This window comes from Pipra filicauda, unplaced genomic scaffold (assembly GCF_003945595.2).
Source record: "Pipra filicauda isolate LSUMZ 115617 unplaced genomic scaffold, ASM394559v2 scaffold347_size1265977_pilon, whole genome shotgun sequence".
Taxonomy (NCBI): Eukaryota; Metazoa; Chordata; class Aves; order Passeriformes; family Pipridae; genus Pipra; species Pipra filicauda.
The window spans coordinates 835,439-863,076 of record NW_024104473.1 but is presented as its reverse complement, the minus strand read 5'-3'; the positions used below and the strand labels follow the sequence as shown (position 1 = coordinate 863,076).

Sequence of the window (27,638 nt, the reverse complement as noted above, 5' to 3'; positions counted from 1 at the left end):
ACTTCTGCTTCAGAAACATCAAATTAGGTACCCGTTCTCTGGGTTTTTTATTCATAGAACATAAATAGAAGTTTTTTCACAAGTTCCACAGATAATTCCTTGATGATGATGATGGTATTTGGGGTGAGGTGACTAGGGGGTAGCAAGTAATGTTTTTGTTCTAATAATTGCTCCATCCAGATATTTATTTGCTCGTGACTTTCTGCTGCTTTTTCCTTCCATGCTGACAATTTCCTGGTTTATTCATTGCCTCAAAAATACTATTTTGGAAGAATCTCTACACCTTACTTTTCTAAGTGTGATTGGTAACTTAGTTGGATGTGTAGAATTTGTTGGAACAGCAGTTCCACTGTTAAAATAAAAGATTAAAAATAATAATTTCGGTGATTAAGTTGGCTTTTTTTCTGGCTGCCAAAGCACTTAGAGCTTTGTCCTTCCTTGGTTGAGAGGTTCAAATTTGCCCTGCTATCCACAGGAGTTTTACAGTAGCCTCTTCAAAATACCAGTCGATACTTAATAACAGAACATCAAAATTATGACATTGCCCAGTACTGAAAGAAGTTACTGTTTGCCAAGATGAAAATTAGGAACCAGTATTATCTTTTTGGAAGAGGAGGGAGCAGCCAAGAAGTGAGCATGAGCAGGAGGTGGCAGCACTGGCTGGTAAAGCTGACAGTGCCTGCAGCTTGCAGAGAGCACCCAAAGCCTGGTGGAGAGGGATCATTCAGTCTGATTTTTTATTATGGTGTACAAAATGTTAGGAGCAGCCTTAATTTGGGAGAAGGGTTATGCTGCTCGTACTTCCCACTTGCTGCTTCACTCATAGTGAAGGAATATCCCTCTGTGGAAAAAGGTTTGTTTTTTTTTTTTTTTTTAAAGTGCTTCTTTGCCCATTCCATTAAGGGCTTATGGTGTAGGTAAGGAATTTCTGAGGAGCTGTGGATCAAGGTAGAAGCCAAATTACTCTCCAGAATCATGACTAACTCTGAAATGACATTGAGCTTAATCACTAAAAGAAGACAACTCAATTCTGATTACACTCAGGGAATAACTCTGCTGTGCCAAAAAAAAGATGTTTGGACTTGTTTAAAGTAGAACCTAACAGAAAACTAGAATAAATCCAATGTACTGCTTAAAATAGAATACATTAAGATAATTCTTAATGAATATTTGTCTTTTTCTAGGTCAGAGACCTTGACAAGCAGTTGTACCTTGCTCGTTCTGAGCCAGCAGAAGCTCACACAGAACAGGATCAATGTGGCCAAGAATCCGGAAATCTGAGGGACCAGATTCATCAATTGTTGGTAAAAACAAGTGATAGTACTGAAAAAAATCTTGCTTTATAAAAGCCTGTCCTTACTGCTGGTGTTCCTGTTTGCATCTTGCTTGTTTCCCCTTATAATTAAATTTGAGGATTATTTTTAACTAGAAATTTGAATTAGATGTGAAAGGCCCAGAGGCCTTTTCCATTAGCAATGCAGGACATCCAGAATTAAGATTAACTTTGTCCCAAATTAAAAAATCACAGAATCCTATGCAAATCACATTAAAGATGCTGAGCAACCTTCCCTTTAACCTCACAGTTACTGCTTTGCTGGTTTGCATTTGCTGTTGACATGGCATCATTTTCTTTCCTTTTGTGGCTTATACCAGTTTGGGGATAGATACAAATGACATGAAAGGCTTCAGCATCGAGGTGTTGCATGCTTCAAAATAATTACAGCAGCAATATATGCAGTTGAAAGGAGATATATAAATTTGAAAGGAAAAGTGGAGGAGATGTTAGACTCGTTTAGCCAACCTTTCTCCTTCTGCCAAGTGGAAACCCCTGCAGCAGTTCCTATTCCAATGTGTAACTGGGCCACTGAATGCTGCTAATGTTAAGAGACCAAAATAATCCTGAATGTGTTTAGGAGGGAGATTACTTTGATTTCTCATAGATTAAGTTTCATAAAAAAGAAATAGAACTAAGCCTGGGAAAAGAACAGAACAAGCGATTTTGGGATCAGAACACAGACAACAGCATCACTGTGGACCAGCTCAGGAGACAGCTGGACAACAAAAGCCAGCACCTGCAGAGCATGGAAGAGGCAGTGAAGGAAATGAGGATGGAGTGTCTCAGACAAATGGAGTGCCAGGTTGGTGATTTTGGCTATAGACCTCCAAAAGGACACTCTGTAAACTTCCAGTAAGTTTGGTGCTGGCAGACATATCAAACAAGCTGTTGAAGGTGGTATTCTGGGTAGTGAGCATGTCTGCAAGAGTGGTTAGTAAATTAAGGGCCTCTGTGGTGCTTTACCTCATGAGATATTTAATGAAAATATAATGAAGTTTGGGTTTATAACCCAGTGCCATGTCAGAATTCCTTCTGACAAAGGCGATTCCTAGACGCTCACTTGACATTCATTCCCCTTTTCTCCAGACTTCAGCCCCTCAAAAATGAGCTGTAATTAGATAACCTGCTTTGCATTACGAGTAAAGATGAACTATAGGACATTCTAAAGGTAAAAATAACCAAATCTCTTGGTTGATCCTGGTATTATTATTCTTCAGATGGCTGCAATTAAGGAAAAGAATGAAAGCGTTGGAAGAATCTCCTCTTTGAGTGTCCAGCTGGAGGCAACCAAGGAAACACTCCATAAGGTTGGAGATGATCTTGCAGCCAAACAGATGAATTTGGAGGCTGCTGGGAAAACAGTGTCAGATCTGACAGCCTGTCTGCAGGAAAAGGAGAGAGCCCTTGGGGTTACCAGCCAGGAACCAAAGGAGCTGCATTCCCAGCTTGGCAGCAGGCTGCAGGAGCTCCAGCATCTAAAGAATGAAGAGGGCTGCTTACACAAGGGGCAGTCGGAGTGTGAGACACTGAAACCGCAGGTGTTGGAGAAGGAAAGGGTCATTGAGATCTTCCAAAAGCAAATTGAGAACATGACCCAGGTCATGGGCCAGCACGGTCGGGCTGCTGGAGCAATGGAAGTTGAGAAATCCGAGCTTAGACAAGAAATAAATGACTGGAAACTCAAAGTAGAAGAGCTCAAGGTGTGCAAACGGTGCTGTATTTATGTCTCTTAAAGACAATATGGGTTTTCTGTTTTTAAATCTCTGCCTTAATGGGCTGACACTGTGGTTTTGGAGGAGGTATCTGGAATCTTAATAGCACTAAGTTAGTGGGCAGAGAGGAACAATATGATCAATATGAGGAGGGAGTTGAGCATTGGGAATGAACTGCTACAAGATGTAAATCATTTTCATATCCTACACTGGTGAGGTGTAACATACTGTAAAACCATCACATCCACTTCTGTTGCCCCCTTTTTGCCTGCATTAGCAGTTTTCACACAAGTAATCTCTCTGTTTTACTCTGTTTTAATTTCTTGCCCCAAAGTGAGGTTTAAAGTAGTGGTGTCTACGCATCTTTGTGGTTATTTTATATAATTATGTTTAGTACACATACTGTTGTTTCTTCTGTAAGCAGGTTGCAAAGGATGAGAAAGAAGCCAGAATACGTGAGGTGGAGGCCAGACTGAGCGAGCTGGAGCTGGAAAAGGTTCAGCTGGTTAACACATGCACAGAGAGGCTCCAGGCACTTAAAGATGTGAAACAGGAAAAAGATCAGCTCATGGATGAACTCCAGGCTGGTAGGAGCAACCTAGCTGGCCTTGCAGGTAGGGAGCCCCAGCTCAGCTCCCACGGCTGCTAATTTGGGCTGGTGTTAAAAATAAAAGAGCAGCTTGCTCCCTGAATCCAAATATGGCTGCTGGTAGAGCAGGAGATTTCCTGCCAGCATGGGATGGTCGGGTTCCTTCAGGGAGCTGTGTCATGGCGTGGGATTCTGGCACAGGAGGGTGGGAATACAATCTTTATGGCCCATCTCAGTACCCTGAGCAAAAATACTTAAAACTGCCTGGCTCCAGAGATGAAAAAACCAGATCTAGTAAATCACAGAATGGGAACTTGACCTCTGTTTCCTGATTGTTATTTAAGAGCAGTAGTGGATCCCTTTAACCTTCTGTGGTCACATTACAGGGAAACTTTGTTTTGTTGTACGTGTGCTAAAACATTATTAAAAGTGGCTGCTCTAACTTGACTATTTTCACAACTAATACACCTTTTGGCTGGACCCAAAGCAACCACCAAAATTCACGGAGATTCTCAGTTAAATCTGCATTGCAGCTGGCCAGATGCCACTGGTCACATGCTTTGCTCTCTGCACACTCCCATACCCTCAGAAAATATCCAAAAGCACTTCTTTTATCACAAGTTGGCAGCAGATCAGTAATCTAAGTCTAGAAGAATGATTTTATTTTTTCTGTCACTCCTAATTTCAGTCTTTCCTGACTCTCACCAGAGGCATTTGAAGATTTGGAGAGGGATTACCAGGATAAAATTGAGGAGATGCAAGATACTGCAAACAGACTGAAAATGCAGCTGAAATCTGCCCAAGCTGAACTGAAAGAGGCCAGGACTGCTCTAAATACTATGGAGGGATCTGCTGGCAACGGTAGCTATGGGTTGAACTTCCCAAAAATCACACACGTTTGTCTTGTTAACAAGAGAACTTTTGTAAGTTTTACAGTCATAATCACAGTTGTTCCTCGAGAATTAACCTTGTGTTTTACAGCTCTGGAAGTTGCAGTGAGAATGCAGAAGCAGATCACAGCCAAGAGAGGGCAGATAGATGCACTGCAGAGCAAGATTAGATTCTTGGAAGAGGCAATGGCTAACGCAGCTGAGGTCACAAGAGCTCCCTGTAAAAGCATTTAACTGGATTTAGGGCAATTTGTCTTGGGAGAAATGCATGGCCAAAAGCACAGCTGGCCCAAGAAGGACCAAAAATAATTTTACTTGTTTTCTGTGACAAAGAAATCATTCAGTTACCAACAGCTGTAGTTTACTTCTTCACTGGCTTTGGGTCCTGTGGATACTGAAGCTTCAAATTCCAGTTTCAAAAGGGATCTGAAATCTGAGATGTTGTTTCACCAAGATTCACCAAGCTGCACCTTTCCTTATATTCCTTACAAGACCTTTCTTCTTGTTGCAAAACCTCAGTTTTCTGCAAGATGCAATGACTGAGCTTCTCAAAGGGTTAATTCAGATTCTCCCATCTTAAATTCAGGAGAAGCATTACCTCAGAGAAGAAAACTGTAAACTAAGTGAAAAATTGAGCTGTATTAGAGTAGAAAATATCAGGATTGCTGGGGAACTGGACATCCTGAGAACACAAGACAAACAGCTGAAAGAAAGACTATCTAAGATGGAGACAGCCCTTGATAAGGTAATTCAAGGTAACTTTGAGTTCAGGGACACTTCTGGATGTTCTCCTCTACTGTCACCTGGGAAGAGAAAGGTTATATTTAATAAGTTCTTTTCACATGTGCTGCAAAATCCTTACCTGAAGAGATATCTCTGGGTTTTTTTCTATAAAGAAGAGCCCTTTCAGGATGGTAACTTTTCAGGATGTACATTTCTACATAAGGTGTCATTTTCAAATTGCTTTAAATAAAAAATGATAAAATAATTATGATGCCTCCTCCCAAGTGTGAAATATCTTTCTTTAAGTGCTTGTCACTGGAAACTTTCCTTTCTTGTGGGTATAGATAGTCTCACCCCTTTTCACAGTAAACTTTTTAAGGAAGAAAAAGTATATATAACAACAAAGACAGGAACCAAGTTCTCAGCCACCCCTTTTAGAAGCTTGAATATAGTTTTGCCTCATTAGCACTGCTGAATTTTCTAATGCCAGAGGTGTCCAGTAGGTCTGGGCCCGTCCTTGGCAGGATTATGTCCCTTTAATAACAACATCTGTGTGTGCAGCTTGTTGAGAGAACAGGGCAGAATGTAACCCCCAGGAAGTTAGCACCACTAATTTGTGGCTCTTCTGTGCTCTCTTCCAGGCATCCATGCAATTTGCAGAGTGTCAGGGCATAATCCAGTGTCAGGAGCAGGAGGCTGCAGCACACTCTGGGTGTCAAAGTGAGTGTGTTCCTGAGAAACATGGTCCTCATGTTAAATGCTTTTGCTTTGGGGCTGAACTTCAGGTTTAACTCTATTTATTGTGAACAGCTCTGAACTGTTCACGGTCTGAAACCTTTTTTTACATGGAATTCCTCATTGCTGCACGTGTCACATCCACAAATTCAGGTTTTTGAAGTGCTATTTACAATAAGGGCAATGAAAACATAGCTTTGGTCCAATCTCTGCCTTTACTTTTGAGATGAATAGAGGGTATTATTTCCTTTTGCCTGATTTATAACCGTGGGCTATTCAGGCTGCAGTGAGAGTGTTGCTGTGAATGAACAGTACGTGGAGAACAGTCCTTTTGTCGTAAGAAACTATCATTCCTTTTAGTGACCCCCCCCAGCTGCTAGTTTTGGGGGAGAAACAAGATGCTATATTCAAACTATGAATACAAAAAGTGCTTCAGAGGAAGAATGACCAAGGTGGGGAACCTCTGTTGTTTTTCCACAGGAGCTGCAGGGCCCAGGCTACTCATCAGCCTCTGCCTCAGGAAAGCTTCAGCATGTTGTGCCTCTGTCCCACCTGCACCCTGCTGTCCTGCCACCTTCCCTGGCCAGCCCTGCCCCTCAGGTGAGCACCTGCCTCAGGATGGAAACCTGCACAGGAAACCAGCATGTTCCAAAGAGTAAAAATATCACGGAATTTCTAAGTGGGAGAGCATCGGGTCGCAGTGTCCAAGAGCCAATTCTTAACACCACAGATGAAATCATTTTCTGTAGCTTCTTGTATGTCATGGCCTTTCAGGTCGGTTTTTTTGTGTAAAAACCAACCAGACAGTTAAAAAACCCTGTAGATTGTGGTAGGAGTTTATTTTATCTCTATCACCAATAACACTTGTAACCTATTTACATTGGTTTTCACTCTTTTTCTTTGCTAGTACTCTACTTGCTGTAAATCACTTACATTTGACAGTGAAAATAGACTTTTAGACGGTTCTCGATAAATTTAATCATCTGATTGATGTTTAAATCTTTCTCCACACTGGTCTTGACTGATTTTGACCAGTTTTATCCACATCCTTGTCCTTCCTTTTGGTTTTGTACATCTGCATTTAGATTTAAATTAAATTCTTGTGTCGTTCTGATTTGTCGTTACAGAAAACATCATCTTATGCAAAAAGAACCCCAAACTTTTGGAGTTTTTGTATATAGATTTTTGTAAAGATCTCCAGAAGGGACCTGATGTGTCTTCAGCAGGTGTTTTCTTTAATTTTTACCTCAGAATCTGCAGGAGACTACAAGTTAGTACAGACATTTTCCAGTAGTATTTTCTGGTTTACTTTCTGATGTGGTGGCAAACCTTTACATCAAGGAACAAAGGATAGTGGCTTCTGCAAAATCCCTGCAGCATCAGGCACTCCTACTCTCTTTTCTTTGAGTTAATCAATTTATACTTCTCAGGATAAAGAGGGAAAAAGGAGTGATTTTTAATGCAGTACCATGGTGAGGACATAACAGGTTGCAGAAGCACTTGAATTAAAGTCTGCTTTAATCTTCTTGGTTCCTGCATCATTAGTTACTGTACAAAAGGAAGCAGCTCCAGCCCTTGAGATAGACATGGATGATAGTCTGGTTCCTTAGCTGGGATGTGGGAATGGTTGGTTTGGTCTGACCCAGTATCACTTTGACTCCTTGTGAAGCTGAGGGTTTGTTCTCCCCAAAAGCCCTGATGAAACCAGTGTGTTCCCATTGAAAATTACTTTTTTTTTTCCCCAATGAAAATAGGGTAGCAAAATGTTTGCAGCCAGTTCCATCCCCAGGTGGAGCAAAGGTCAGTGGGAGCAGTGCTTTGAACTTACAAAGTGCTGAGTAGTCTGAAAAATCCAGTTTTTACAGAAGGGAAGGGTTCTTTGAGCCAGGCCTTTGCCTCAAGTGTTGATCAGTAAAATGAGGATAATCTTGCACTTCATCTCCGAGGTGGCTGTGACAATAAAGGGGTTTCTGTCTGCAGACAGCCCAGCTGTTACAGGAATGGGTGCCTGGAAAACACCCTGATCTGCTCCTCTCTCTGCCTTCAGCACTGTGTCTGTGTCCTGTACAGCAATACCTGGGGTCTCAGGGTAAAAGGAGAAAACAAGAGTAAAGGGGGTTAAACAAAAGTAAAACCTGTGCCTCTGGATGAGTAGAGCTAAGAACTGACAGTCAGAGTGCCTTTGTAAATACTTTGTAACTGATTGGTTTTATTTCAAGTGCTTTCCAAGCTGGACATTTTGAAGGAAGAACCACTGCAGGATCTAAGGAGGATTGTTCAAGAATTAACAGGCTCAGACAGTGACATTCCCTCTGTGGATCTCAGTGGCAATGGTGGGAGAAAACCACCTTTAGCAGCCATGAGCAATGCAGTGTAAGAGTAAGAGCTTTATTTCTGTTGGGTGCTGTGTACTTGTAGTGCCCTCTAAAACTGGGATCTGGCTCTTCACGTGCCTCAGGAGCACCACAGGATATCTTTTTGCAAGAAAGTTGGGTTTACACATAAGCTTGAGAGAATCTGGAAACTTCCAAAGCTTCTCTTGTTTGCCAGGTTCCTCAGATGCTTCAGGTGGTAGGGAAATAGGAGGTGACTACACCATTTGCCTTTAGTGCTTGCTTTTTGGTGTTTTACCTTTTATTTTGGTTTAGAACTCCTTTCTTCTTGTCCTGCCTTATGTAAATATCCCCTCTCTCATTGCTGAAGCAGGCAGTTATTTTTTTTTTACCAAACACATGAAGTTGAAAAATCAATACAGCACGTACAACACATGTTTCTAATCCAGAACGTGAGGATACTTCACAAAGAAAAATAGAATTCATGGATTTTGACTAGATTTGACTAAATCTAAACTACAGCTGGAAAGGCTGCTATTGCAAGCATGGTGGAAAAGGATATTTTAGGACAGTGAGAAGTGCTTTCACTTAGCTGAGTAACCTGCTTCTTCCAGTACTCATTTGAGATTCAGTTTCTAAGGGTTGTTTAACACAGCCTCAGTCCTGATCTTGTTTGTGTTGCCTTATTCATAATGCTAAAAGCTTCCTGGGAATTACAAAACAAAGCTGTGGTGTTGCTTTCATCCCTCTAAGAAAGAGCTCTGAAAGTTACTTACCTTGTTTGCTTTTGATTTCCATGTATAAGACGTGGAGATTCCGTGTGAGAGCTCCACATTCTCGCCGTGGAGCCTGGCCAGCATGGCCAAAACTTGGCATAATCCTTCCAGAATGCAAGTTTTACCTTCATTTTGCTTTCAGGGATCCTTCCTGCTCACACCCTGCAGACCTTCAGTCCCAAGATGTTTCCCTGCCCTTTACATCCCTGGGTAAGATCTCGCTGGCTGCATTTGTGTCATATTGATGTCAAAGTGGAACTTCACAGAACAGTACCAAAAAATATAGTTCAAATACAGTGTATTTTCTTGGGACATGTTACAAAGTTTCTGTTGCACTTACTGTGCAAAATTGCAAAATCTTGTTGCAAAGCATCTCCTGGGAGGCTGGTACCAGCACACCCAAAATGGATAACTTCCATGTTAGTCTTGCATAATTAGCATACATAATATTGTCATATTCTTGGAGCCTAAATTTAGGCTCTTGAATTCTGCATTCAGGTATTGGGATATGGATGTGCTTTTGAGAGCTATCAGCTCATTGCAGAAGCTGTTGATTTCCTTCCAGGTACTGGGTGGTCAGAACCTTTTCAACTGTGGTGATGTGGATTTAGTGACCTAAACAGAAATATAAGGATGTGGCTTTGAGCAGCAGGGTTTGCAGATAGAAATCTTAGCCACCTTCTGGGTTTTTTACCCTTAGATTACCCATTCTGTGAAAACTGCCTGCAGACACTGATATATTTTATTGTTCTCTATTAAAATTTGAGCCACTGTGCTTCAGAGATAGGCTGGCATCCCTCTGTTTATTGTGAGGAGCAGCTACTATGGGTACTCTTTTTATATACCTGAGTATTAAAGGAAATCTCTTGGGTAGTTACTGTCAGCCTTGTAGCAAAACCAACTGCAACATCCAGGGATTTTTCCTGGCATCCAAAATAGCTTCAAGGAGTGGGGTTTTTTATGTGGAAGCCTTGAGAAGTAGTTGAGCAAGGGGAGTTTGTAATGAGACCCAAGTCAGGACAGGGAGTCTTGGGTTGTGAGCAGCTGTAATATTCCCATCAGGCTGTGTGCTCACTGCTCTTTGCTTGGATATCTCCTAGGAATTGCATCCATCTGCTCAGCAGCTCGTTGTTACACATCCTCCCCCAGGAAAGCCTCTCGGGAGGAGAGAGACAGAGCAAAATCTCCAGTGCCCTTGCTGTTAACTACTCTACCTGAGGACCTTGGCTCCAGTGCCTCACCAGGACACAGACCATCCACAAGGAATGCTGGCTCTCCAGGGGGTGCAGCCACAGCCCCCCAAATAGGTACATCCAGTCCTGTTTCCTGATCCAAGAGCTTGGCTGCCAGTGCCTTTCCTTCTCCCGGTTCTCTTCAAGGAGTTTGATTCTGTGATAAATGAATTGTGAGCAAAATGTAGCAGCTAATTAATGTATTAGACAAAGAGGAGATAAATTCCACACACCACTAAATTTAAGGCCTGGTAAATCGCTTTATTCGGGAATAAATAAGACTGTAGGAATTCCTGACATCAATAATTGCATAGTTGTGGTGGTTCCTGTAACACATTTAGTAAAGTTCTGGGTCTGACTGAAAATACTGGTGTAAATTTTATTTTCTACGAACTCTGATTTAAATGGAATGTTTAGATAATTGATAGTGGCCTTGTTGTTGTTATCATTATTATTATTATTATTAATGAATAATTTTTTTCCCTAGCTTCTCAGCCCATGGAAAATAGCGAGCACACACCAAGGGGGCTACAGAACAAGATGTAAAGCCTGGAAGACCTGGTGGAATTGTTACAGATAAAAAAACCAAGGTGCCAGAATTTACCAAAAATATTCCTATTTTGTTGAAGAAACCCACACTCTCCAAAAAGTCTTTTTGGTACCTGCCAAAGCACTTTCACATCTTTTACTAGCACACACAGGTTTCACTACCAGTCCCCACTTCTCCTTTATCCTGCTTCTAGGAGATTAATCAGATTAACTCCACAACACCCCTTAACTCTAATGAGCTTCAAGATCCTTGACATGTCAGACGTGGCAGCTGCTCAGGGGTGTCCTCGTGGGCTGTCATGTCCAGTTAAGGGAAATTTTTAACAAGCTCATGATGCAAGATCCCCTTGACTCCAAAAACATAGTGTTCTGTGAGCTCCTGAGATGGCAGGATGCCAGAGTGAGATGGCACTTCTTCTCTGGGCAGTTTTTATTATTGCATAATCCAGTTGCTTTCCCTTTGCCCTTTTAAGTCTTGTTGTGTAGATTTGGGAAGTTATCATTCCCCTCCATCATCGAGTGCATATGTGTCAGGGACATACAAGTGACCTGATGTAGGTAAAACTCATCAAGTTATTTATTATTTATTTATTTATTAAAGTCAAAGGTGAGTGTTCTCATTTTTATTCCTTGCCATGCATTAATATCCTGAGTGGTTTTGTCTATATTCACATACAGAATTGCAAACTAAAGCTGCTTTTGTAAGGGCTTGATAAGTACAGCAGAATGTGTGGGAGGATATTTGGAAGCTTCAGGTGCCTGCACCTCAGGCCTCGATCTTTTGAACATCAGGTGGTGTTCAGCTAATCTCTTCTTGCTGCTATTTTCAGCCACGTCACCAGTGATCAGAACTCAGGAGGTGAAGACAAAGAAATCCAAGGAAAAGGAGAAAAGGCTCTCAAAGTGAAGATGCCGTATATGTTAGTGATTCCTTTCATGTAGGTACCTTGTGTTTAAAATATATTATATTTTTTAAAGGTAAATAATAAAAGTTCTTCCAGTTTTTTAAGTCTTATTTATAGTTTTTACTTTTAAGTGAGCAAGAAGTACGGGGGAGTAGAAATACATGCAAGTAAATAAAAAAACCTGGCCTTGAACACTTCCAGGGATGGGGCAGCCACATCTTCTCTGTGCCAAGGCCTCACCACCCTCACAGGGAAAGATTTCTACTGTGTATCTACCCTGAATTCTCCCTCTTTCAGTTTGAATTTCATCCTATACCATGACACCTCTAAGCAGAATGGACTCATCAAGTTTTAGCTGGAATCTTGTATGGGGAGAAGAAATTAGTTTGAGTTGTTCCTAAGCTGTCCTCAGTTATTGCTGACAGTATTTTAATCTGGGCGATTTTTTTTTTATATTTTCTAACTATTTTTTCACTGTTTCTGATCCTTTTTGTAACAGTGTTGCAAGCTTAGTCAAAATATTAATAAAGGCATCTCCCCTTTCCTAGAAGTCATTTGCAATGAAAATGAAAGGATCATTTTAGATGGCTTGTGTATCACAGTCTGGACTTGCCATACATATTGGACAAATCTACCCAGATTTTCCTAAGAAGAGGGTCAGGTGTAGAGAATAAGAGCCCCAGCAGGTTGGGAAAGGTCACAAGTCTCAGTTTGGTTCAAGGAGCCAAGCTAAAAAGAGTTTCAGAAGCTGCAGCCCTGTGCCAAGGGCAGGGAGCAGGTGGGGAGGTCAGAGGGCCAGAGCAAAGGAAGGGACATCTGCCAAGCAAAAAGGCAGCTTTAACATCCTTTTGCTGGAACCCAGCAGAGTTGGGAACAGGTCTGGGCTTCCTCCCTGCCACCAGCAGCAGGCAAACAATTGGCCTGGGGAGGCAGCAGGCTGGGAGAATCTCAGAGCAGCTGCACATCCTGGAGCCTGCAGCCCTAACAGCACTTTGTTATTCCATGTCACACAGGTGGATGGCATAGGAGGACACCCCAGATGACAGCCAGCCCCTAAGAGAGAAAACCCAACACCAGGCTAATCTGTGGAGAGACTCCAAACAGTAAGTTTAACTCCCAGAGAGAATGTGGGATGGGCATGGGTTTTGCAAAGCAAACAAGCTGCCAGGCAGGTTTCTGCAGGAGACTTTGAACTGGTTTATGCCCAGTCCCCTCAGGCTGCCTGCACAGCACCCAGCTGCAGCATTCAGCATCTGCACACCAAACTACTTCACAGGCAGGAGCAGATTGCATTCCACCTAAAAGTAATCAAATTGCCTGATTTGTCACAAGTTTGTTGTCAGGGCTCCGTGGTTGCAGGCTTTGATAAGCTGTGAGTGAGACAGTTTATTATTTGCTTGGAGATCTCCTGAGGCTGTTAGATCCACACAGGAATGACAACTAGTTGTTTCTCACATGTAGCTGCACTAGTCTCACAGCCAGGACATTGTATTAGACAGGTATTAGCTGTTCCAGCATCATTGTTTTTATGCAGCAAGGCAACTTTGTCTCAATCTACCTCAATGCTTGAGTGAATATATTGTTCAATAATGAGAAAACACCTCTGTGAACTTGGAGATAATACTAATCAGCTCCTCCAGAAATACTGAAATCCAGACTTCTTTCCTTCACCACACCAATAATATTTAATTGACATAGCATAGGCCCTGCTGGGCAAGCAGTGATGTGAATGGCATCATAATTTAGAGGTGGGAGCAAAAGTTCAGTGCAGGTCTTTGTAGAAACCTCACTTGATCTTTCAGCAAGATGATACAGTCTTGAGGACTGTGAGTTGTCTGTGGGATCAAAGCACAGGGTGTTTAATTAAAAGAAGTAAGTTTCTCTCAATTTGAGAGACATCTCAGAGTTCATCTCTGACATGTTCATCACTGCATTAGAGAATCTATTCCAGTGTAGGTTAAGTGGCTTTCTAGTGAATAACTTAATCTAATAGAATAGTTAATCTCCTCAGACAAGCCTCAGATGTGTGTATAAATATGCTCAAACGGCAGCAGCAGCGCACTTGACTTCGGTGATTACAAAGATCAGCTTCTGTTTCAGCTGTACATCTGTGTATCAGGGATATTGGCAACTTCAGATTATTGCTAGAAAAGCCAAGTGCAGAGAATGCAATTGAGGTTGTTTTACTTGAGGAAAGGAAAACTCGAGTTTGTGCTGAAAAGCCTAGTCTTAAAAAAATAAAGAGAAGTTTAAGGAAGTATTTGCTAACAATACTGTGGTATTGTTCTTCAGTAGGCAGAGTATGCCACCTGACTCTATTCCGGCCAGTGCCCTATTCCCTAGCCAGCCCAACATTCCAGGATTTTTCTAAAGCCTGCTCCCGCCCCTGACAAAGTAATTCATTAAGCCCAGACTGTCCTATGTGACCTTCGCTCTCCCCTCAGCAGGAGACGAGCTGTCTGCCAAGCCTTTCATTTGAGCCGACAGGATGGCTGGACAGTAGGAGGTAGTGGATGAACTATTTTGGGGTTCAGCTTTTGTTATTCCCAGGAGAGCTGGCCACCTTTCAGCAGTTCCCTAGCCACTTAGATTTCGGGTCAAGCAGCTCACTTGGGTCAAAGTCACCAAAATGAGTCAGGTCACTGGTCAGCTGGTAACAGGCTGTCAATCCGAAAGTGTTTATTGTTTACTTAATACAGTACATAAATGAAAACACTTAGGTTGCTATTACAGTGTTGGTAACCACACTTCCCAGCACGCTTCCCAAGCCCAAGCCGTCGGTACCACCGTGCATCCCATAGCCCCACTCAAAGCAACACCAACTCAAGTCCGGGGTCCAGATTTACCTGGACAGGCAGGTGCTTGGAATGCTGCTCGTGCCTTCTCAGCCTACCTCGTATCTCTTCAGCACGTGTTTGCAGTTGATTTTTCGGGTTGCCATATGATTTCCTAAAGGGGACGGCAGAGATCTGCTGCTCACAGGTTGGTTTAGCTGGGTTCCATACAGGATTTCCAGAGCTCTGCACTGGAGAGGGTCTCCTACTGAAGAAGGGGAGCCCCCCCTAAGGTTTAGGGGCTCGGTGACTCATCTAGGCAGGTTTGCCACTAGATCAGCAGCTTCCAACATCCCGTTAATGGTATCCCCACCACTGATGAACAATTTGATCTTCATGTTCAGTCACTAGGGTTCTATTACCGCATTCTTCCCAGCGTCTGACCTTCCCGTTCTCCACCAAGATAAATTTCCACTCCAGTCTGGTGTCTGCAGGCAGACTGATGGACTCGGACCAGAAGCCATCCTTGTCACACTTGAGGGGAACATAGCTGTGCCACTGGCCAAGACACTCGTGGTCCCCGGTGACACCGATGAGCTGAGCCTCGGAGTGTGTGATGTAGTGCACACGGAAAGCCATGTGGATGTTCTGGAACATGGGGGGCACGGCTGCAACCCTCTTGGCTTTCGAGTCCCCATCGCAGCAGTCTCCTTGTTCCCATTCCCTGCTGTCGGAGTCTTCCATGCTGCCATCCTTGCCGGCCCCCCCCTCGACCAGGTGCTCAGAAACAACTTCCCACTCTTCGTGGTCCAAGTCCCTACTCTCAGCTGGCTGACCCGGCTGCTCCTCACTTCTGTCCTTACAGTCATCCTCAGAGGCTCCTGCCAAGTTCATCACGCACCATCCGTCACTTGCCTGGCCCACCTGAGCTCGCAGTTCCCCTACCTGGCTGCCGGCCGTATCATCTGGATGCTCCCTGGCGCCGGTGGCGTCCCGCTTCGGGATCAGCCGCTCCACCTCCACAGCTTCACCCGAAACTCCCCCGCTCGGGACGTGGTTGATCTCTTCCCTCGGACCAGCCGCCAGATCCCTTCCTGCCTTCGGAGCGCCGGGCACAGCAGCCGCGACCTCCCGCCGCCCCGGCTCCGCGCTCGCCTCGGCATCCCCTGCAAGAGACATTCGGGGAGGACGGGGCTGGTTAAGCGGAGGAGCCGCCGCAAACCCCCGCGCCCCCCTGCCCTCCGCGCTACCTGTGGCCGCCGGCTCTGCGCTCGCCCGCCGGGGCCCCTCTCCGCCGGCCGCCGCCGCCTCTCCGCCCTCCTCGCCTCTGCCGTCGCTGCCGCCGTACCAGAACCAGGCGAGGACGGCGGCCAGCAGCCCCACGAGCAGCGCGGGCAGGAGCCCCGCGGGCCAGAGCCCCGCGCCCAGCCAGCCCCAGCCGCGGGGCTCCGCGGGCAGCGCGGCGGGGCCGGGCGGCCGCACCACGGGCGGGCCGCGGTCGCGGGCCATGGCCGGGCACTGCAGCGAGAGGGGCCCCGACCGGGGCCGCCCCCCCTCGGGCAGCGCCTTAAACGGCGCCCCGGCCCCGGGGAGGAGCCGCCGCCGCGGCGGGCGGGGCCGCGCGGGGGAAAGGCGGGTTGGGATAAATTCCAAAAGTCGGGGGGAAAAGTTTAAAGGCTTCACGTGCACACCCCCTTTTCTGCCTTCTCTCCCTCTTTTCCCTTCTCTTTCCTCGATTTCCACAATTTAGCCGTGCTGCCAGTTAAACCAATGCAAAACTGAGGGGAGCTGACAGGTGAAAGGTGAGGACTGAATGCGTGAGGTTCTTTGCTGGTTTTTGCCTGAAAGCAAGCACTGGAGCTACAGCAACTGCAGATTATGAAGTTTCACAGAATCACAGAATTGTTAGGGTTGGAAAGGACCTCTGGAGATCATCTAGACCAAGGCAGGGTCACCTAGAGCAGGTTTAACTCCAGCAGTGCTGGTGGCCTTAGATGCTCTAATGGGTGTGCCGCGGGTGACTGCTTTTAATACTTGAAAATCCAGGCTTGCTATCCCTGAGAAGTGAGATGAATTCACTACTTGTAACTTCTGCATTACACTCTAATGACTACAACTGGATTCCTTGACATTGCCCTGCTCTCCTGGCTTCTCTGTTATGCTCAGGAAGCTTTTCGGATTACCAGGCCTTCAGAGCCCATTAGTGCAGAGGATATTTGGTGTTCATTTTAATTTACCTTCATTTTATGACGCTTGAAGTGATATGTCAAACTGTACTTCAAAATTAAGAGGGTGTGCAGATAGATCTTATAGGAACCTGAGAAATTTCATAAATGCAGCTTGGGACTTTGTGTTTTGAATCGGTAGTTCTGGAGCGACAACCTGTAAAAATGTTTATAACACCAGAGATTAACACCAGGGAAGGAGTTAGGGGGGACAATTCCACTCAATTCTGATTGCTGCCTTTTTTTTTTTTTAATCCATTCTCTTTATCTGACCAAAGGTGTTGCCATGACTGAATCTCTAAGGCCCACTGACGAGATTGAAGCCACTATCTCATTAGAAAAGACAATGGCTAAGTGGATGTCCCAGTAAGTCTGTTTCCAGTGTGTGAACTTCTTAATCTTTCAGTGTCATTTAGAGCAGCGCTACCTCAGCTTAGCAGGACAGCAAATGTCACTCGAATTTATAGAAGCACAAATGTGCAGCCTCCATGGTGCAGTTCCCTGGCTGATCTGGAAGAGGGTGGCCTGTGCAGATGCACAGAATTCATGATCTCAGTATTTTTCCTTTCTTTGCTTACCATGGCAGCTCAGGCACCGTCTCCGGAGCGCTCCCCCAGCGAGGTGCTGAGCTGGTGCGTAACTCAGAATGTCTATTTTGGTCCCTGGACGTGTGGGATGTGTCCTGGCATGTGCTGAATGTGCACTGCTCACATCTCCTGCTCAGTACTGCCGGAGAGGGAAGAGCTGAGGAGCCAGGACCCGCCTGGGCACTTTCTCTGTGGCTGTGGGTTTGGGTGCACTCTCTTTTACCACTGTCGGTGCTTCAAGGTGCAGCTCAGCCTTGCTACTTAAAACAGACCCTTGGCTGTAATGAGTTGTGCTAAATACTGAAGCTCTGTGTAGTAGGTGGTGGTTTTGCAGTTTACTTATATTCCTTTTCTCTAGCCTTCAAAAGAGAGCCAGTCCCCTGCTCTGTGTCTGTGCACCACCTCGCTCAGCTGGGATTGCCAGTTCGGGCACCCACACGCTGCTGTTCTGTAAGTACTGTGTGTGCACTGCAATTTAAACTTCCCAGTCACCTCCCTGCAGCAGAGCACACAAAACCCATTAATCACTGTAGCATTACACTAAAAGAGCATCATTCTGCCAGCTCTCAGCACAGATGAAGAAGTAGTGCTTTGGAGCTGCTAACCCCGTATGTCTTTCCTTAAACATATTTATGCTGGACATAATTAGTTTTAGTCATGGCTGTAACAGTGAAACCCTGTCCAGGCAGCAGCCGAGTTGTCTGCTTTTGAACTCCTCTTTTGATGCCTATAATTTATTTTCTTTTTTTTTTTTTTTTTGGTTAAAGCAAGGTTCATGGTGAATACTAAGGCTGAAACTCCTGAATTCCTGATCGCTTATCGGGTGTTAGAAGCAGAGATGCTGGATAGGAGAGAGTGAGAAGGGTCACTGAGGGACTGAGGTTCCTGTTCTTAAGCGAACACATGGGTCGTTGCAGGCAGTAACTTACCCCTGGCTTTGGTCCCTTCCTCTCTAGGAATTCATTAAATGCTCACATCCCATAGAACGTGGAGACCTCTGCCTCCTAAGAGAATTTCCAAAGCAGATTAACAGAAATGCTCCAAAATGTATCTTAGGGGGTTTTTTTAAAGCTTTCACCAGAACCAAACAAGGTGCCAGTACAATAAAGGAGTGAGGAGACCCTTTCTCAAAGTCTCAGGGATACAGTTCTGTTTCTAATTATTTCAAGCCTCTAGTTTGTTCATGCAGTCATTCCTGATGAGGCATTGGTTTGGAGAGCAGTGTTCTGGGAACGCCACCACTGTTCGTTCAGTAAGTGGGGTGGCAGTTGCTGGACTGTATTTGGAAAAGCTGCACGTGACTTTGCAGAATTCCCAGCTGACTGGCCCAAGATCAGGAGCCTTTTCACGTTTCAGAGCCAAAACAGGAGGGCAGATATTTACTCTGACAGCTCTATAAACAGCTCTGCAGCCAGGGCTGTTGTTAGGAAGGGCTGGCCCACGGTTACTGTCCCAGAGGAACTCTCTGGATGTTACCCTGTCAGCTGTGCCATCTAGTGTGGTGACAGGGAATCTCGACTGAGAAATATCCCACTGTCCCGGCTCTGACAGTTGGGGATGCTATTTAGGGAGCACCTTTGAGCCTGCCCACTGTCTGATCCCGTGGAGAGAACTGCTCTTAAACAAGCCTTGTGTGTGTACAGTGCTTCCTCCAGTTTTACAATAGAACAAAATGGAAATGTGAGTAAGTAAGAAAGAAATACAAATTCGGGAGCCCTGTTATTCCCTGTGGATGTGCTGTCATGGCACTGGAAGTGCTTAGGCTAAAGTAGCCTTCCCTAAGAGCCACGCTAAAATCTAGGGTTCATGGAGGTTCAACTGCTGTCATGGAGGTTTTCCTGGCAGTTGTTTGACACTTTCTTGTTGGGTCCCCACCCAAGCAGGCAGAAAAATGGGAAGGGCAAAGTATTCATATACTGTGGACCTGCATCACACCCCGGGAGGAAACTGTGGCCCCGAGTGCCATTCTGTCCCATCCCTTTCCCCCAGTGTTTGGAGTGTCTCGGCTGTGAACACTGGACACTCTGTGCAACATTGCACAGCAGTCAGCAGGTGGCACAGGAGGAGTGTGGCTGGCAGGAAAAGCTCTTTTTTTTCCAAACAGAGGGGAGAAACTTTCTCTCAGGTGCTATTAGCTTTTCGAAGAGTGGTTAGTAATGGGGGCACCCCAGATCCAGACCTGCTTCCCATTATCAACCATTAAAATCTGGAAGGCAGCTAAAAGGGGCCTCAGCAGTCCTCTTTAGGCACTGTGTCATTTTTTAAGAACAGTGACCAAACCTGGACACAGATGTCACCCCCAGAGGTCTTACCCAGGCTGAGAAGCACAGAGGGTTATCTTATCCTGAGGACAAAGGATAAGATGTCCTCAGGATAAGATGCTTCCTTTTTTTTTTGCATCACCAAGATATTGCTCATATTTACAATCAACCAAAATCCCTGTATCCTTCTCGTGCTGAACTCCTGCCTGGCCAGTTGTTCCTCATTTGCTCCTTGCTCAGCTGAGAAGTTCTGTTTGGAGCAGTCGTTCGCCCCTGTTCTTGTTTTCCAGGTTTTGTCCAGCATGTCAGGATTGCTTTGAATCCATTTTAAGCCCTTTAGAATCTTTGTAGCATTTTCCAGGGGCTCATCTGCAAATTGAATAGGAAGCAGACTGGTTTTCTGTGGATTTTCAAGGACACAGCTTGTGATGCAGAGTTTTTTCTGCTGTTTTTCCATCTCATAATGCGTTTTGTCCTTGCTTAGCTGACTCAAATGGTCTAATGCCATTCTCTCCTACTTGCCCGTAGTAATCTCACTTGGAATTCTTTCCTGGGTTTGAAGTAGAGCTTATTGCTTGCCCTGGCCAGTCTCTTCCTGCATATCATGTGCTTCCTCTGAACTTCTGTACTGTGACAGTAATATCAAGGAATGACAGCTTTCCCTACCCAACATCCCTTTTCCTCATAGCTTTGTTTCCTATGAGCCTTTATTTGCCAGCTTTTTCAGTTTATTAGTCACTCTCTGTGCAAGTCACACTTTCTATTTTGTTGTTCTCCTTTTCCCTAGCTGGTACACATTCCGTGTGCCCTTTCATGAGTGGGAATGCTTTTTACCTCCTCCCAGGCATAAAACAGATTATGATAAATTTGGCTAAATTCTGTGAAAGGTGAAGTGCCTCAAGGTCATTTCAGACTTCAGAGGTCTTAGATATTGAATCATAATTAAGATTTTCCAGCAAAATCCCACTGACAGACTCCCATGGTTGTCTCACATCCTGGAGACATTATGCTTTGATTTCCATGTCAGTTTTTATATTGTCAGGCCCTCCGAAAAATGCAGCAGAAAAGGCAGCCAAATATTTCTTTTCAGGCAACTTTTAACACAGAAATTTATCCAAGTCCAAAGTCTGAAGAGCACTGAGAAAACGAGTAAAAGCTCGAGTAGAATCTTGTAAGCTGGAGATAGAGAACAGTTAATTCTGAGAAAATACCAGAAATGCACTTTTAGCTGCTGGGAAGGAAGAATTCCTGGGAGGACATTCCGGAGGGAGCTCAGGTGGAGTGTGGTATTATTTCACACTGCTCCTCACAGCATGTTATCCATGTTGTCAGGCTTTCCAGGCAAATGTCTTTTCCTGGATGTTTTTCCTGTGAAATGAAGCTTTTTGTCCTCACTGAAGGGGACTTTAGAGCCCGCCATCAGCAGGCTCATGGAAACACGGCTTTTACACCGTCTTAAATATTCCCTTGGATCCAGTGCCAGGCGTAACAATCTGCCTCTCTGAGCAAGGGTTTTGCTGAGCTCTGTGTGGAGTGTGTCTCAATGAAGTGGCCAAGGACATGTGGAGGAGTACAGCAGAGATAAGGCACAGAGGCCTCTGGATGAGCTTCCTTCCTTTTGAGGGCACTTTTCTCCCCCCTAGCCTGGCTGAATATTCTTTTATACTTCGCTGTTTGTCACTGAGTGCAAGTATTTCATTCTCAGGAGGTTAAGATGCTCTTAATTTTCGGCAGATAACTTAGGCCAAAACCTTACAGAGTTTCTGAATGTGGGTGTTCATTCCCCCTTATTTTAGATGCTGCTTTACTGAAAGCGGCAAGCAATGAAATTGTTTTATAAATCACATTATATAATTCAAAACTAAATTCTGAATTCCCTGAATCAGCTTTTTTCCTTGTTTTCTGCTTTGCCTGACTGAGGATTCTTGTGAGAGGATTCTTCTAAGTCTGTAAGCTCTGATGGGAGTGTTTATCTTCATGACCTGAGGAAGTTTGATCACATATTTGATATTGGAATATTAATCTCATATCATTATTATTAATCATATTTGATTACATATCTGATACTACGTATTTTTCCTCCCTGAAATAAAAAGCCAGGGATATAAATAAGGCAGCAAAAGGAGTCCTTCATGTGCCTTGAAATACGGTCTTGCTGTCATCAAATCTGTGTGTGCTTCTCTGAAACTGTCCCCACAAGTTCCTCTTTCTCGAGTTAAATGTGAGAGAGAGGATGTCACTGGTCACTTAGTCATGTGGTGCTTTGGTTTGATGACAGGAGAAAGCATGAAGTCCTTTCCCACCCAGTGGTGCTGGGGGAAAGGGCAAGGCATGAGCCAGCGCTCGATGCAGTGACTGCATCCTGAGACCCAGGTCACATGCTGGAACCAACCGGGGGGGCACTTTTTTTGCTTCCCCAAAGTATTCCCTTTGGAGACACAGTTCAGCTATCCAAGGTATTGCAGACTGTGCTGGATGTTAGTGGTTCCCACCCTAGGGCCTGCCTCTGCTTTTGGCCACAAGATATTAAATACAGTTGGGGCTGGCAGGCCCAACCGAGTGCAGCGTGGCACTGGAGCTGGAGCGTGGCATCTGACAAGGAATGGGGACAGATGAGCTGGATTCTGGAAAAGGCATGGGCCTGGAAATCACAACAGGGTGCTGGGTTGTTTGCAGAAGGTCGAGAACAGATCCTAAGGTAGGAGGTTCCATAGGCTTCCTCCCGGGATTAGACCCCAAGGAGCCCCTCCGTTGCTTTAACTCCTTGCACATCATTTCCCCCCATGCTTCTCCTGCCCTGGTCATTTAAGACCTCCTCCTCTGGCACATTTCCAGGGAAACTGGTGCCTGTCATGCCCTCGGGGCTGGGAGCTGAGGGCTGTCCCACACACAGCCCCCTTGTGTGAGCTGGCAGGCAGGAGCTGTTTGTATCCAGGCTGACATACAAAGCGTTTGTTTGCCAGCGGCTGCCACCGACTGTCCGGGAGCAGGGCTTGGGATTAAAGATAACTCATTTTGCCCTTATTTCTGGGCCTACCAAGTGTGCATTTAAGTGCAGGGAATCAGGGAGAGACTCCCAGTGTGAGCCTTTTTGGTCTTCCGTCATCTGTGCCAATGAGTTTGGTGCACTTTAAGGACACAGACCACAGGCTTTGCAGATGGAAAGACTCCAGAAGAGCTCAGCTGTGCTGCTCTGGTGCCACTGAAGCTAAAAGAGACATTGCAGCATTTTAATCAGAGTTAGTTCAGTGTCTGAGTAAATCATAATGTGATGCAGGCAGGCAAAATCATGTAATTGCAGCCTTCAGTACCTGTGTGTGTTTCAGGAACAGGGGAAGATCTTGGGCTGTGACATAATGCAGGCTCAGAACAAAGCAGACTCTGATTGTAGGTCTGCAGCCTCTCAAATGCAGTTAGCAGAGGCTGTGAAAATCCCTGGAGCAAGACCTCCACTTCTCCTCAATAAAATAGTGTGGAGAGGCAGTGTGCATCCAGGTTTTAGTGCAGCAGCAGACATCCTAAGTGCCAGAATCTGCTCCTGAACTCTTTCAGATCAATAAGCAGTTGAGCATAGGCTAACAAAAGGAAAATAAGACTCCTAGAGTCTGCCCTATCATATCCCAGTGGAGCATCCTTCACGGAGTGGCACTCATGTGGGATACCACTCACAGGACAGGGAAATGTGTGCCATTGGTTTGCTAATTTTAAATGTGCTCTCCTAGTACTCTTCACTTAAAAGTAGGTGTGGGTTTTTGAAACTCAGTCAGGCTGAGTCCCAGATGGGGCAAACAAATGGAACAGGTCTCCCTCTCTGCCCCATTCCTTTGGGAGGCTTTGGGTCAGGGGCTGGAGGGTTCATCCACTGCTGTGGGATTTGGGCCCTGAAGTCCCACTGACAGTCCTAGACTGTCATCCTCCCTTTTTCAGGAGGCATACATGTCATACTATAGGAAAAGGTACACAAGCACCATTTATTCTGTTTGAATGACAGGTTCTTTATAATTTCTGGCATGTTCAGGGTTATCAGGAGAGGTTTTCAAGGCTGGAGGGTAAAGTCTCTGCTCTCCAGTGTCTTATATTGATGGGAAAGTGTATGACTGATAAAGTATGTGACCTGTATGACTAACCTGACCCTGTTAGCCAGCTGTGCCAGAAACCTGCCAGCTCCTTATAACTCTGTATCTATAGTAAGATCAGAGTTACATTTTTATGGTGGTTCAGGCTTTGTTGGCTTCCTGTTTCTAATCAGTAATGAGGGGCAGGGGGTTTATAAGGAAAGAGGGAACACAATCCTCGACTGGTTTTGCCTTTCTCCAGAGTTGTTTTTGCCAGGTTCTCCTGTGCTGGGAGCAGCATGGGCACATGTCAGCTGTGCTTTTGGTTCCTCCCTGGGTGCTCCCACACTTGTGCTTGTCCCTTGGTGTGCAGAGGGTGTTCCCAGCAGTCCAGGGCTGTTTGTAGTGCTCAGCAGGAGCAGGACAAGTAAACCTGGTTGGTCCTGGAGCTGCCTCAGGGCTGTATGGAAGAATGAGGGTTTGGAGAGGTTGTATCAGTTTCTGTGGGCAATGCTTAAGAGATCAAGCACTTGAAAGACAGTGTTCTTCCTGCTGCAATCTGCATGGCAGCCACTAAAACCTGAACTAAGGGAGTAAAACTCTGGCAGCAGGAGCTTTACTGATTAGTTGGGCTTGGCACTGCAAGCCAGGCCCTGAGCAAACCTTGTGCGGGTTATCCAGACAGTGCCGCTTGCCAGAGCCTCCCATTCATCCCAGTGCACGCCCTGCAGCTTCCTTGCCTTCCTTTCCCAGCAAGATCCCTGTTTCACAGCCCCTAGTGACCTTCTCCCACACAGCTGTGCACCCCTGAGTCACGAGGCTCCATGAGCAGCAGCGGCCGGTGAGTCAGGGGAGCAGCAAACGAGCCCAGGAGTAGCTGATGGGTGTGACTGGCTGCCCTTGCTAATTCTGGTGTAGCTCAGATGATGAGGAATATGGCTCTGGGTGTGGGCAATTGTAAAATGTGCTATGTGATCTATATCACAATTAGGACATGTATGTCTCTGTGTGTGTGTGTGTGTGTCTTACAATCCATGAGGACTGTGGTTATTTAGCTGGAGAGTGTCAAAAGCAGGAGAGTCAAGCAGGCCCAAATTTCAGAGGGAAGAACATTTTTACTGCTGTTCTGGTAATAGTTAAGAGTATTAATTTCCTCAGCAGCAAAATTAAGTGCTGTAGGCAAATCTCTCGTCCCCTGAGTTGTCATAGTCCCAAATCTGGCAGTTCTAACCCAAGAGCAAAGGCTGCTCTTACACAAGCCCCAGCTTTGCTCCCAGCCCTCTCCAAGGTCACTGATGGTCCTGGTAATTGCAGTGTAGCTCTGCCCCGTAGTGAACTGCTTTCCTGCCAGCACTTAATTTGCACTGTGTGGGAAGAATAAATTAAAGCTGGAGACAGTGAAATGTGATCTCTACCCACTTAGAAACCTTTCAGAAATGTCTCAACTCTCAGCTGAAATCAAGACCTTATAATTAGGTTATTATTTTATTAATTAAGCATGGAGTACTAGAAACATACCCAGTGTGTGTGAGTTCATTGATGACAAGGAGGTGTGTTAGCTGTGCAGGGAAAGCAGAAGAGCAAAGCCTCTGAAAGCCAAACTGTAGATAAGACAGAAACTGGTAGAGCATTTATTAAGTAAAGCACTTTTCTAGTTGCAGCTGCATTCTTGGTGTTGAGATGAAACTACACTCCTGTTTCATGTGTCTGTGTGCCCTCAGGTCACAGCTCCTAAAGGAAGCAGTGCAAGACCTGGATCCAGTTGGACGTGGTGTGAACAGGTCTGGCAACAGGGGCAGATGATTGTAGCACCAAATGCTGAAGTAAGGAAAGGCACGATTCCTGTCTGGGGTGTCGAAGAGCAGAGATCCATGAAGTGACATGGATGCACACAGAGACAAGGAAAAACACCCCACCCCTCCTGTGTGCTGTTCCAACCCTTTATTGTGGCCAGCATAAGACATCCACTGGAGAAATGTCTGATAGTTACTAAACCCCAGGAGTAGGATTAAGGATTTCTGGGGTCTGTTCTGATTTGTCTGATACTGTGCTCTGTGATTTCCTAATTCCTTCCCTGAGAAGCTTTTCCCCTCCCTACACAGACCCGAAGGAGCTGAGTAACTGGTGTTGCACAAACTGAAGAGGCCACTTGACAAGCTTAGTAAGTTTGGCTTTTTATGTCTCTTCAAGGTATTCCCAGTGCATGGGACAGGACTGTTTCATCATGTACATGCTTTCCAGAATGTGGGCCTCGTCTGCCTCTCTTCCTGGCAGTATCATCATGATTTTGGAAAGGGAAGATGTGCCTCTGCTTGTCTCAGGGATCTGCAGCTGTGAGACAGGACTGTGCATTGAGCCAGCAGTGCACCCACTGCATTCCCGTGCTGCACTTCAGAGGTGGAGTCGCTCCTCACGGGAATGTTTTCAATGTATCATGGCCAGTGAGCACTTCCTTGGTTTCCAAAGGTAAAATAATTTGCCAAAAAAAAGAAACAAATTCTTGCTGAGAGTCTAGAAAATCTGCTTGGAGAAGGGGTGTGGTTCTATGCATCACATGGGTAGCTCTTTGTAGAAAAATAAACTGAAATAATGAATTAAGCAAACTCAAATTTCTGCAGAAATCTTTGCTTGAGCTATAAATATTCATGCCAGGGTTCAGCAAAAAGAATTTCAGTGATCTCGTGCTCTGCAAGGATCCTTTATCTGTTTCAGTAGCAAACTAAATTTAGCCTTTGAAAAACCAAAATATCTCCCAATTAAGATAGAATTTCTTAAATATTCCTGCCTTTCTTTTGATTTGCCAGGGTTTCGGTGCTCAGATTAGCCAGCATGTTCTTTAACATCATGAACAAAGAAATGCCTGATGGCTGTGGAAAGTAGCTGTGATAAAAATGGCTCTGCATAACTAGAGAATGGCTGTATATTCCTGATCTTGTATATTCCTGTACTCCTGTATTTATCTCCGATGTGGGGACAACAGCCCTGCATTGGAGCGTGTGCATCAGGAGATCCTCACTGGAAAACAGAAGTCATGGAGCAGTTAAACTACCCGAGGTGAGACAAGAAAAATTTCTCCACTGCACTGTTTCAGCAGCCGTGGAAAATGTGTTTCATGTGCTGCAGGAGGAGCGAGCTGCTTGTAAACATTGTCACTGCAGCTGGTCCCCACCAAAGGCCAGTATTTTATGGTGGAAGGGAAGGTTTATGGTTTCGGAGAGAGAATTCCCATGGAAGACTCCTTCTAAGGGGAGAATTCTATAGCTGTAGTTAAATTAGTCTTTAAAACCAGATTCTAATGATGTACTCTGTTGCTTGGGGTTTTTGGTTGTGGGTTTGTTGGGGGGTTTTTGAGTGCTAATGATGAAACAGGGCTAAGAACAACACTCTGGAATGGGAATCTAAAGAAAAACAAGCTGCCAGAACAATTTTTTTTTTTTTTTTTTTTTATTACTGCCTGGGTGGAACCACAAAAATTCTGGTCTTCCAAACAACTGTGAAATGTGACCTCAGAACCTTTTCTAAACAAAAATACCCAGAAGGGCACATGTTAACATAACACTCTTACTGCAATCACAATGACAGGAAGAAAAATTTATAAAGGAAAATTATTTCAGTCCATCTTAGCAGGAAATCCACCTGATGGGCTACTTGCCCTCTGCTAGGCAAGGCATTATTTGGATCAGGCTGCTGCTGGCAAGCTGCCAGTCTCGTGATTTGGGGAGGGAACTGACTCATGGGCTTGGGAAACGCTAATGCTGCTGGAAGCTCGGTGATGGCACAGGAGCCCTGTGGCAGCTGAAATGCGTTGTATTGTGGCACAATCCGATCCCTGGGAAGCTTCACGTCCCCTACAAGTTTTTCCCTAATAATCTGGCCGGAGAATTTTTTCCGCTCGTTTCCCAGCAAAGCCCGTGACGATGCACGGAGCGAGGCGCACTAGCAGCTCCCGTCGCCGG

At 45.1% G+C, this 27,638-nt stretch overlaps 2 protein-coding genes across 2 annotated transcripts; one reads left to right on the top strand and one right to left on the bottom strand.

Annotated features, from left to right (window-relative positions):
* Positions 1-636: 636 nt before the first annotated feature.
* CCDC158 (coiled-coil domain containing 158) lies at positions 637-27,483 on the top strand. Its single transcript, XM_027741200.2, is given in 19 exon segments — positions 637-663; positions 1,185-1,304; positions 1,941-2,138; positions 2,554-3,036; positions 3,473-3,662; positions 4,346-4,498; positions 4,619-4,731; positions 5,114-5,272; positions 5,892-5,944; positions 5,946-5,970; positions 6,466-6,585; positions 8,204-8,358; positions 9,237-9,304; positions 10,195-10,401; positions 10,814-10,916; positions 11,706-11,813; positions 12,794-12,883; positions 25,404-26,148; positions 26,487-27,483. Coding segments are annotated over 15 exon segments (2,130 nt in total). The 3' UTR covers positions 10,873-10,916; positions 11,706-11,813; positions 12,794-12,883; positions 25,404-26,148; positions 26,487-27,483.
* On the bottom strand, positions 14,427-16,156 carry STBD1 (starch binding domain 1). Its single transcript, XM_027741180.2, has 2 exons — positions 15,805-16,156; positions 14,427-15,720 (listed from the first exon to the last, which is right to left on the bottom strand). The coding sequence occupies exons 1-2, from the start codon at positions 16,061-16,063 to the stop codon at positions 14,912-14,914; spliced, it is 1,068 nt and encodes a 355-aa protein (XP_027596981.2). The 5' UTR covers positions 16,064-16,156; the 3' UTR covers positions 14,427-14,911.
* Positions 27,484-27,638: the final 155 nt, after the last annotated feature.